Source organism: Papaver somniferum, chromosome 9 (assembly GCF_003573695.1).
Source record: "Papaver somniferum cultivar HN1 chromosome 9, ASM357369v1, whole genome shotgun sequence".
NCBI classification, from domain to species: domain Eukaryota; kingdom Viridiplantae; phylum Streptophyta; class Magnoliopsida; order Ranunculales; family Papaveraceae; genus Papaver; species Papaver somniferum.
In genome coordinates, this window is record NC_039366.1 from 189,390,410 (window position 1) to 189,402,479 (window position 12,070).

The following is a 12,070-nucleotide window of genomic DNA, read 5'->3' on the forward strand; positions in this document are numbered from 1 at the left end:
CTTGATGTCCCAACCGTTAGGTATATATTACGACCAGGATATATGATATCCTACCCGTAAATGCTTCAAAATACCATTTTTGAAAACCCTAGAATCATCAATCGAACCTATTTTTTCAATCTAATGGTAAAATAGCTGGTGGTTTTCCGATTCTTACCTTGTAGGAGTTATTTGTGGAGGATTCACAGGTGTTTGAACAGATTGGTTCACCTCACCTCCACTAAAAGGAACATCAATAACTTGCTCTTGATCTTGCTGCCATCTTGAGAATCAAAAAGAAGAAATCGAATCACGTTGAGCTGCTTCAAAAATCAAAGGAGAAGAGAATGAGATATTATTAGGTTTTTAAGAATGTTTTTGAGAAGAAATGAAAGAAAATGAAAGGATTTTGATTTTTGGTTTTGAATTAGGTTTTGATTATATAAGATTTGATTTTAAAATTGAATTATTAGGAGGGGGTAAATATGACTTTTCAATCACTTAAGATTTCCCCCTATCCATATTTTCGCTACCCAAAGCACATTAAGCCCCCAAATTTCTATTGGGTTCAAGCCCATAGGGTTCTTAATCGTTACATATCATTTCAAGTGTCAAATGGTTGTATCATACCACACCACGAAGACTATATTGTTGACTATATGCATGTTGAGTTTCACGTTTCAACTATACGAAAGAATCATTTTTTTGGGATCATGATTTTTTTTTTTTTTTGAGAGGACCATGATTTCAAATTTAGGAGGGCATTTAAAAGTAAAGTGAAACCTCCCCTTATCCACATATTTTAGTTAATGATTAAAATGTCCTTATATTATTTTAATTTTTTTTTGAACTTTCGTCGGGTTCGGTCCTCTCGAACTAACTGGTTCTTTATTCAAAATCCTTAACAATTTTTTAAAATTTTTTTAATTAACTTTGGTTCGACAAGTATAAATTCGCAAATATTCTTCTCGCAAACCCTTTATCGATTAGCAAATTAGGTTTGAAATATTAGTTACAGAGTACTGCTTGGTTAGGAGTTTTTTAAAAAAACCTTAGTTTTCTAACCGAACTCCTTGAAATATAGAACACCAAGAACACGTCGATTAGACAAAAAATTTCCTTACAATCCGAACTAATAATTCGGTGCATTCGCAAAAGTTTTAGAAATTTTGTACCTAACTGAACTTTGAGTTTGGTCCACTCGCAACTTTCTTAGAAATTTTTTACTTAACCGAATTCCTATCTGAAAATACACCGGACAGGATTCGGTTATATTCATAAAAAACTTTACAAACCGAACTAAAAGTTTGGTACGTTCGCAAAAGTTATAATTTTTTTTTACTTAACCAAACTCTTATCTAAATAAACTTTTATATATTTTCTCTTAGTCAACTTTAGGGTGTAAATTAGGCCAGGTGACCCAGCCCGTTTTCTACTGCAGGCCAGGACAGACAGGCCTCATAATCAGCTACCCAAAAAGGCCGGACAGGCCAGATAGAAGCACTTATTCTAAGGCCCAAAACTTGCCTAAAGCCCATTCTATAAGTAGCCCAGACCAGGCAGGCCAAACAGGCTTCGGGTTTTTTGAAAACATTTTTTAGTTTTCAAAATTCTGTAATAACTGATTTAACTTCTATTTATGGTTTGGAGATTAAATGAACTATAGGTTAAAATAATCCTAAATAATTAATCTTCTAAATGTAAAATAGAAATGAAAATAAGAATTTTAATCCAAAATATAACCAAAACACATGACAATTTGCTCTAACATTAGAACAAAAGCCCTTAAAAATTTAAATGGATACCAGGCGGGGATGTTCGGGCAGGTACCCGGCCAACCTATTAAATTTTAGGGAAAAACCCGAGCCCGCCCATTTAAACTAATCAGGCCGGGCCAGGCAGCCCGTGACAGACTGCAACAGGCTTTGGGCTCCTTCGGATACAGGCAGGCTCAGGCGGATACAGGCAGGACGAGTATTTTCGGGTATTATTTACACCCCTGCTTCAGGTTCGACTCGATTTTTCCCCTAGCCGAACCACATACAAAAAAATTACAAAAGAAATCTAGAAAATTTGGAAAAAATAAATAAAAGAAAAAAATAATAATTTAGAAAATTCAAAATTTTTTAAAAATACTCCTTCCGTTTCTGGAAAAGAGATACTTTCACTTTTTCAATTTGACCTATTCTTAGGCTAAAATGAAAAAGCGAAAGTATCACTTTTCCAAAAACAGAGGGAGTAATTAATTAAAAAAATATTTATTTAATTCATAAAAGGGTAACTTAGTCATCTCAACCTTTTAGGTCACCCTAATCATAGGGAAGGTGGCCTAATCATATCATGGTCCCCAGAAAAATGTCATAAAATATAGTTCATATGAAACACCACACCAAGGAAATTCTAGAATAGAATAAGGATTGCCACAGCAGGGTGTGGTAAATATGATTTCCAAAGCCCGGGCCTGCCCGGATTTAATGTGACCCAAAACTAAAAATAGCCTATGATGTATGGACAGATAGGAGAGTAACTTCAGAATTTGCTACTCTGCCCATGACATAAATAAATACCATCAGCTGAGCCTGAGCCGCAAAAAACAAAAGCATCCAACCAAATGATAAACTATATTGCCTTAAGACTATATTGCCTTTCGGTGTCCTTTTTCCTACTTTCTATCTCGTTCTATGATAAACGACCAACAACAGTGCAATGCTTTATGGAAATGCCTAGATCCATTCTCACTTTGGTTATGCTTTAGGATAGTAGAAACTGCTTAAAGAGTACCTTCACTTGTCCCCTCCCCTCGTTGGTACTTTAAATATGATTGCTTCATCTCTGGTTTTGTGGAGTTCCCATCTTTAGACTGAGGCAAGATCCACATCATCCAGTCTCCACACTTCCTTATCATATTATCCTGCATCAAGTACCAAAATGGAAGTGCAACTTGGATATGAAAATTTTAAACAGACACTAGAGAAAATAAATAAAAATAAGCATAAAGTATAAGAAGAACAAATTAAAGTAGAAAGTACTGTTTTTTCTATTCATGTTGTAGGGCCCTCGCGGTTAATATGTAGTTCCTTTTTTGTAAAACAAAATGTTACTCCCAAGTTTTCACTTTGACGAAATAGCTCATCCGACACTCTGCATTATCTTTAATGTAAACTTACCTTGGTCTCTACGTCTCTAGATCGTCTCACTGTATCCAATATATATTGATCCTTGTCCTTGGCTGAAATTCCTTTCATTAATTGCTCAACCTACAAATCAGGACATTTCTGCATGAACATGACAAACAAGAAAGAAAGAATCGAAGAAGTTGAATGATGATAATAATGCATTTCATGAAGCTGTATAACCAAAATAAGGTAATTGATACAAGAAGCAGAACCAAAATGTAGTTGTATAACCAAAATGAAGCAGAAGAATCATTACAAGGTTGAACAAATAAGTTGCCTAATGGTGGAGAAAGAAAGTAAGTTACTTAGTGGTTGAGAAACTGTGAGCTCCCAATCAAATAAAACATAAAAGTGATGATTCCTTAAAGATATGCATGTGCAGTATCCAAAGTTTGCAGACGTTGTCATATCCCACCATATGAAACCACACAAATAAGGTTTATAATAATCATACTTATTGACCTCTATACTCACCATAAATTACATAGAAGGAAAGGCATAAACCACCAACCAGTGACAACTGACAAGAAATGTCTAAACAATTAACGAGTTTAAACCTGAACTGATGTCCTTAATAGCAACTGCAGTGGTGCGATCAAAACCAAAGATCAAAGATCAAAAAAAAGATCAAAATTTGGGTTTAGTCCGTGTTGTGACGCAACGGTACATGATTAAAATTTCATCAGGCGGACTTTAAAAGTCCGCCCCATTTTTTGTAAATTTCATCAGGCGGACTTTAAAAGTCCGCCCCAGTAAAATTTCATCAGGCGGACTTTTACCATTCTTTGCAACTTTCATCAGGCGGACTTTAAAAGTCCGCCTCATTCTTTTTTTTTTTTTATTTAATTAAAATTTCATCGGGCGTAATTTAAATCTCCGCCCGTTAACAAGCGTACTTTAAATTTACGCCCAGCATCAAACGTACTTTAAATTTACGCCCGACTATATTAGAATTTGGGATTTGGTCGCGACCATATTTGGTCTGGAATTTGATCTTTGGTCCAAATTTGATCTTTACTCCGTCCCACTGTGTTAGGATCTCATCCCATAAATTTGGTTATACTCGCCCACTGTGATGCTCTATGGGGATTAAAAATCAATAAGATGTAAGGTTTCCTATACGAGCAGAGCAAAGTATGGTTTACATTTAATAAAATGAAAAAAGAATTTGCATCCTAGAGAAACTACTGGACTTAATGGGGATAGCCGATAGCATGATACATGTAGAAAAAAGCATTTGTTAAACTGTCCTTCATAAAATATAGCAGTAGAAGCAGAATTATAACGATTTAACCAAATCAATGAGCACAGCCTACTAACAATAAGCTCAGCTCAAGTCTAGCTGTGAAGTTAGACTTCAGAACTAGCAAATTCAGAAAAGTTGACGCGGCACAGCCATTACTTGGAAAGCATACTCGATCTACACCTTGATTTTCATAGATAAGTTTTTTAAGTGACCGTCAACGCTTTCAAATAAAACAGCAAAACTGGTATCAGCACGGAGATTCTTAAGAACTATCTTTCATGGTATTGGCTTTTCTCAAAACATAAATGATAATGAGAGTTGTCAGCCGCACCAAACTACAAACGAATACGTGGTTATGCAACTTAATAGATGAGCCAATTAAGCAATTAAATGGGGGGTCTTAACAAACTGATGCAAGGGCTACTAACTATAGGGGAGATGCAACTGAGAAAGGTTAGCTTGCTGAGGAAGGTGGATAAATAACTTCATATCCTTCATACAGCCCTTTTTGGTTGCTCAATATACGAGTATCAGCATGGCTTTGCTGCACTATTAACTCATCTCGATTCAGTTTATGAAAGATAAGAAGTACCAAACACGAATTTACATTTCCAATCGGGACAACAAGATATCATTTTTGATAGTATATGGTATACTTTTAACTTAGTAGTTTCAAAAGTAAACTGAGATACAGAAGAAAACAAATGGTTGAGCAGATATTATCAGCTATGCTGGAAGATGACAAGTGTGTTAACTAAACAATCTACATTAGAAAAGCATAAGTCTTCACAGGTCAAAATAGCAAAATCAATCAAATCAGTAATACCTTTGAAACATAAACACATTACATCTACGAGAAGATAAACATGGCATTAATTCCCGTATATTAAGTTTTAAATATTCAAACAAAATCACTACCAAGCAACCACAAATAAATTTTACGTTAATCAATAGATAACTTACTTGGGGGAGGCGTGCTATTACAGAAACAGAAACCCAGCCTTGTTCATCCATGTGTTCCCGCAAGGAATAATTTTTCCATAGACTTCGCGGGCTGGAATTAACAAATAAGGATACATAAGAAACTAAATTCCGTCAAACCATTGATGAAGATCATTAGCTAAAGAAATTCATCAGTTATTCAAACAAACCTGAAGTAATACTCTATCTGTTTTGCTATTGTGAAGTGCATATCATGGTCTGTACCAGGAAAAAATATAGCTGTTCTTGGGTTGATCATTGTCGGATGCATAAGCTGATGCTGCTGAGCATCTCTACCACTAAAGCTGGTATGAGGATTGCAGTCAAGGTGATCATGTTCACGCCTGCCCATATGATTTTGATGGTAAGAATCGTGCCAATCTCCAGGAAGTTGGGGTCGTATTCCCCTCCTGAAGGAGGCTTGTTGATGGGAACTTTGACCTGGTTTGGGTGCAAAATTATTCATCTTGTGTGAATAGTCCTTCATTGAAGGATCAGAAACTGTAGAAGCTGGTGTTCCAGAAGAATTCTTATGGGGCTTTTCAACTGATACCCCAGCTGATGAAAACTGATGTGGTGATGGTAACCCAACAGCAGCAATCTGATGATTAGTGTAGGAATGATCAGAATAATGGTTTGCATGATTAGTACCAACATGAGAGACAAACATAGATGCAGAAATAATCAATGAAGATGGAACTGTAAGGAATCAACTAAGAAACGAGGAAATCAAATCAACCCACGTCAGTATTAGAATCACCAGCAAAACTAGCAGTACCAGAAGGGTAAATTTTTTGATTTACCTGAGAGACAGACGTAGGTTCATCTTTAACTATATTCAGCGGATATGCTGCTGATAAACCCAGCTCTCTTGCACTAGCGGCGGCGGAAGCATTGTGATTATTAGTGCTATTCATATTTGAATTATTACTCGAGAACACCAATTCTTTGCAAAAGAGGAATCTAGTGATTGATTGATAGAAATCCTAATGAGATGCTGATTAATAATAACTATTCCCTCTGTCCCGATATATAGGCCGAAAAGTGAATTTCTCTTAAAATAAGAAATTTTATTGATTTCCTACATTTCCATCCTCTTTCCTGTTTAATCCTTTGTACAATTTCCAATATCAGAAACAAAACTTAATTGTAGTTGTAACTACCTATGATAAATAAGGGTAATATATGGAAAAACTCATCTTGGAATTGAAATTCTGCCTATCTAAGGGAATTACAATTTTTTACAACTCCGCCTATATACACGGGACGGAGGGAGTACTAATTCTTATTATGCTGATTGGGTTCTCTAAGAAACTAGATCTCCGATGAGTGATTAAAAGATCACTCCAGGAACCCTAAAAGTACGAGTTCGATCTATTCTATCTTCTGTTTCTGTTCGCAGTGGGTCTCTCTTTCTTACTTATTATATATACATCGGTATGACGCGTGTCGAAACGGCACGGGATTTGCCAAAAGTCACGCCTGTTTGTTTTTTTGTTTTTGGGTTTTCTTATATACTAGTAGTTGCTGCGCACGGGCCTAGGTATTTTGTGGAAAGTATGTCTCGGTGCTAGTAAATTTTGGTATGGATTCAAAATTTGAGGCATGATAATTTTGGTATTGATTCAAAATTTGGGGCATGAAACAGAAAAAATAGGTAATAAAAATATTTAATAAAAAAAACAGTAAATTTATAATTTTATGGTGCGCACATGTTCAAATTGGTTATCTTGTTTTTTACTCGGATCTGCCGAACGAATTAAATTTGGTTGATAATTTGTCAACCAAACTTGGTCATGTATTCACAAAGCCTAGGTTCGGGTGAAAAGTTATCAACTAAACCTTTGAGTATTCTTCTTATACGAAGAACGGGGGAAATTATTTCTAGCCCAATTCTTCTTTTTCCTATTTAAGAAACCCACCATTTAAATTATTTATATTAACAACTCATAATTAATTAAAAACATGATTCAATTACAAGAGTAACCTTTTATCCATTTTTTTTTGTTTTGTTTTACTTAAAAAAAATGGTTAATAAATTCATAAAATCTCCCTAAAATAACTCCTTCAAATCTCCTTAAAATAACTACCTAATTAGTTACATGGTTCTTAAATTGTGATAATCCTAAACTAAGATAAATATTAATCCGGAAAATCCTCTTGAAATAATTCATCTTCTATGACTTTTGACTATGGAGATTTTAGTTTCCATATTTAATGAAAATTGCAATTTTCACAAGTTGTAATTTTGGGAAAATCTCAGTTATCACGTCTCAAGTTTCCTTGTTATGTCAGTTTTATTTTTCGTTGTTCACAAGATGAAAACTGAAATCATAATTTTATCACGTTAATTTCTCCAATATATAAGTTCCTTTTAGGTATTTGATGATACGGCAAATGGAAACTTAACAACATCACTAATGGTAATGTGATAGATATAGTTATCACAGTTTATTGATGTGAAAAATCGATGTTTTTCTTTTTAATTTAGTGAAAAATATAGTTATCCCTGTGAAAATCGAAGTTATCACGAGTCGAGATAACTTTAATTATCGCTTATTCCAGTATGTTGTCAAGATAAATTCTAGCAAAAGAAAAAAGTTATCTTGATAAATATAGTGAAATGTTGTTATGCCTGTTGTACATACCCTATTCAAAATATATATGTTATCAAGATAAATATAGTGAGATGCTTATACTGTTGTACATACCCTATTCAAACTCAGCCATGTTGTGGATTGGTCCTATAAAGTTCTTGCATCACTTGGATTAAGCAGTTAATGGCAAAAAGAAGAAAAATAAGATTGGGATACTCGGACTTGATAATGATGACAAAACTACTTTACTTCATATGCAGAGAAGCAAAATAAGATTTTATTCTTATTAGGTTCTATTTTTATTGGTTAGAAAGACAGCATCTTAGTTCTTTTGATCCATTCTTTTTTTTTAACACTTGGAGATGCAAAGTTTTTTCCCCAATAAGTCTAGTTGTGGGTTTTCTACGGGGAGATGAAGAAAGAAGATGATGGGGGAAGATTTTTGAAAAGTCAAACGCTGAATTTACATCTGATAAATCAATCAATTAATGAAGATAGTGCAAGCAATTAATGCATGTAAAATTGAGAAATATTTTCTTCAATGTAATTCTTAGTTAAATTAACTCACCCTAAAATTTGGTAAATATTTTCTTTCGCTACCAAAAATATCGCCCACACCTAAATGACTGTGAATTAATGAAATTCTTAAAAAGAAATTATTAGTGATATACAGTATAAGGAATAAAGGTTAATTTAGTCTGACCCAAAATATGAAAACCTAAATTCAATCTAAAACTAGGAATCTCAACCGTACATCTTATATTTTGGGCTACAAATATATATATTATTTTAATGACTGGTTTCTAGAAGAGAGAGGAACCAAACATGTGTTCCTCAGAAATTTCCACTACGAAGAACACCTATGGTTCGGATAACAAGTTATTAGTCGAATCTAGGCTTGTTTTACAAAAACTTAGGTGTGGCTGACAAGTTGTCGACCGGACTTAGGTTTTATAAACTAAAAAAAAGATTTAAAAAATTTAAAAGAAAAAACTAAAAAAGGTTTTCAGAAAAGGATTTTCTCTTAAATAAAAATGAAGGATAAGGAAGGGTATTGGTGTAATTCCGCGGATTTAAGGGAATTTTAGTTACTTAACTCTCTCTAGGACGCCCCTTATGAGCATCCATAGGATAGGGTTATTAAAATATAAGCCTTAAATTATGATTTTTATTTTATGTTATGTAATCGTCGTAGTTGTAGGAAGACTGAGTTGTTTATGTGAAAAACTAAATTTTTCTGATAATGGTATATTTCTTTCACCTTTGGGTTATCAAAGGGGAAGAGTAAAACATTGTCCTCCCCCTAACAGTTTGTCCTCCAGTTAATCTAATCGTATATTTGAACCATTGTATAAACATGATTATCCATAAATAATTTGCTTCATATCCGACTCGAAGAATGCATCTTACACGTCTGACTTTCTTTCCATCTTCATTTACCACCTGAATTTTTCAGCACTTCAGCACCATGAGAGAAAGAAATTGTTTAAGATATTGCAAATAAAGCGTCGTAAAGAAAGAAAAAAACTCCAGTGCAATATGTCCAAGTTGTTGATATATGATATTGGTAAGTTTAGTGTTAATAAATACAAGTAAAAGAGGAATCTTGTGGACCAATTAGTTAATAGCTTTTAGCCTACTAAGTTAATCAAAGTATAAGTATCATGGTTACCCAAAATTCATTCATGATAATTGTTAGAGAACTGCTCAGTCGAACTCGCAAGCGTTGTTATCTCAAGTTTGTTTGTAAAGTTTAGTTGATCAAAGCTATATACTTGATTTCTAGTCTACTTATATCTATGTCTCGGATTAAGATAAAAGTGTCTAGTTGAGCATTAGACTTCACGGCGTTCACCAGTTGAAGAATAAGATCTACTGAAGAGCTTATAATTAAGAACTTCATCAACAAAAGGTATGTGGAGACTAAAACTTATCTATCACTCAGAAGTTTATTATATTCTATCTTCTAAAGAGACTAAGTCGTATAACTATATAAATTATGCATTATACACATTTGAAATTTGGAGTCGAGTTCATCTTGTTTATATATTTATCGAAATGACGAGTTTAGTTGTAGACAATTTGATTGTTCGAAACTAAATATTAAGTCAAGATGATCATGTGAAAATTACTTTGAATATCTGTTTCGGGGTAAAAACTGATTCTGTTGTTTTTTGATAAATTTGGTTATATTGATGAGAAAAGAATTCAAACCGTAAACAAATGCACTGCACGGGAGTGCTTTTACATTCGAGAGATCAATCTGTAAAATTCTGGCCTAAACCAAGAAATGGTCGTTCCAGATTCAATTTGGTCACAAGGTGAAGGAGAAGGGTTGATCTTAGGGAGGGAAGCGAAGAAGGTGTTTGAGATCAGAATGCTAAATTATGAAGGTGTGGCTGTTTTATGACTTGTAACAGAAAAATGGTTTCTGGCTACTTGTGTTGATAACACTTCTGTTGTTGAAATAGGTTTAAAACCTATTTATATAAGTTATCGAACTCACCTTGATCTCATAGGAAGTGGAGGAAGTTAAGTATTGGAGAAGTGGATTTGTGCGGAAGGTGGTGATCATCATGTTGCCGTTATGAGGGAAGACTGATAACACGTTCACCCACTACTCTCATTACTGTTAACCGTCCGTCTTTCCTGACACTTTCTCGTAATGGGAGCGTTGCACGCCGCATGCTGTAAACCGCCAGACTAATACCCCAGTGAGTATCCCCCAGTTTGTGACATGTTTGATGTATCGAGTGAATGGGTCAAGTCATGTGACTTGCCACTAAAATCAGCACACAGTTCTTTTAGGTTAAATGATAAGTTATTCGTGAAATCAATATTTGTTTAGCATTGCTTATAATCGATGTGTATAAAGCATCGCTTTCAAATAAGCAGCTGAAAAATAATCGATGTTCTAGAAGCATCGTTGTTTTAGAGCTCGATCGAATCAGTCACGTATTGAGCGTCTTAAAAGTAGCACGACCGACCATCTTTGAATGATCTTTTGAGGACCCTATGGGCGAGCTATCACTTGGTCGGTTGCTCCCTGTGGAGGAGGGGTGGCCGGTGATCACAAATTCACAATGCTACTTTGTTGGTTTTCTTAAAATAAATCAACACCATCCAAATAGTCTAGTGAAGTTGGATGGACGAGATGATTTGCGGAAGTTTTTTATTGCAATCAATGTAATTTTAGGGTTTCGAAGACGTGCGGCCAACCCTGTTTTGGATGATTGATTGAAAGCACCGGGCGCTGATTTGAACAAGCCAATTGTCCATGTGCAAAGATGAGCCGCTGGTGTGCACGCTCACATCTCTTGGGCCATTTAAACTTAGATCTAAACCACTCAAATCGGCTGGAGAAGATGGGTGGTCATGATCGATTTGCGACAGTAACATACTGCCGCAAGCACCAATTAGGGTTTTAAAGAAGCCGCGTCCACCCTAGTTCAATCGAATGGTTTGATGCGTCATTGACTTGCTATGAGTAAGGCGATCGACTGGGAAGAAAGTTGAGCACCCAACGAACACATTGGCACCTCTTTGATCGTTGGGGATGCGATCTACGCCGTCCAACTAGGCCGGCTAAGTTGGACGGACGCGATGGATTTTGAGAGCGTTTTTTCCGGTCTTAGCTCATTTGAGCTCGTTTTGCCAACATCGCGATCACCTACATTAGGGTCGATCGTTCGAAGCGCTACGTATGTACTAGATGGGATTCACTCGGCCGAGATGCTTATGGGCCCGCTAGTGGTCGTCGTGATGATTTCCTAATTCTTCCAGGAGTAGGCTAGGCCTGTTGAATTGCGTGGCCAAATTGTGTGGTCGTGATCGTTTCTTAAGACCGATATGGACAGTCTAGATTTCCCTTAAGGATTTTAAACGCGTTCGATCGCGCTAACTTTTAATTAAAAGGTGTGTGAACACGCTGATCTCTTTGTCAGAGGGTGATGTAGCCTATATGAGTGTTTTTCATGCAGCTCTCAACACTAACACTTCGGGAGATTCATGCTACTCCGCTGCGAGTGAACACTAAACGTCATGTCATGCCAATATAGAGAGTTCGACTGGGAACTTTTGATAGGAAAATA

At 35.4% G+C, this 12,070-nt stretch overlaps 1 protein-coding gene across 1 annotated transcript; it reads right to left on the reverse strand.

Moving 5' to 3' along the window:
- Positions 1-242: 242 nt before the first annotated feature.
- LOC113314359 (la-related protein 1B-like) lies at positions 243-6,353 on the reverse strand. The gene is made up of 6 exons (XM_026563155.1): positions 6,186-6,353; positions 5,553-5,983; positions 5,365-5,455; positions 3,147-3,236; positions 2,761-2,890; positions 243-299 (listed from the first exon to the last, which is right to left on the reverse strand). The coding sequence occupies exons 1-6, from the start codon at positions 6,297-6,299 to the stop codon at positions 271-273; spliced, it is 885 nt and encodes a 294-aa protein (XP_026418940.1). The 5' UTR covers positions 6,300-6,353; the 3' UTR covers positions 243-270.
- Between the last annotated feature and the right edge of the window lie 5,717 nt (positions 6,354-12,070).

Coding starts and splice junctions, on each gene's coding strand:
- LOC113314359 (XM_026563155.1), bottom strand. CDS start 6,299: ATGAATAGCACTAATAATCACAATGCTTCCGCCGCCGCTAGTGCAAGA. Junction 5,984..6,185: donor AACCTACGTCTGTCTCTCAG/GTAAATCAAAAA, acceptor ACTAATCATCAG/ATTGCTGCTGTTGGGTTACC. Junction 300..2,760: donor AGGGGAGGGGACAAGTGAAG/GTACTCTTTAAG, acceptor TTTTTGAAGCAG/CTCAACGTGATTCGATTTCT.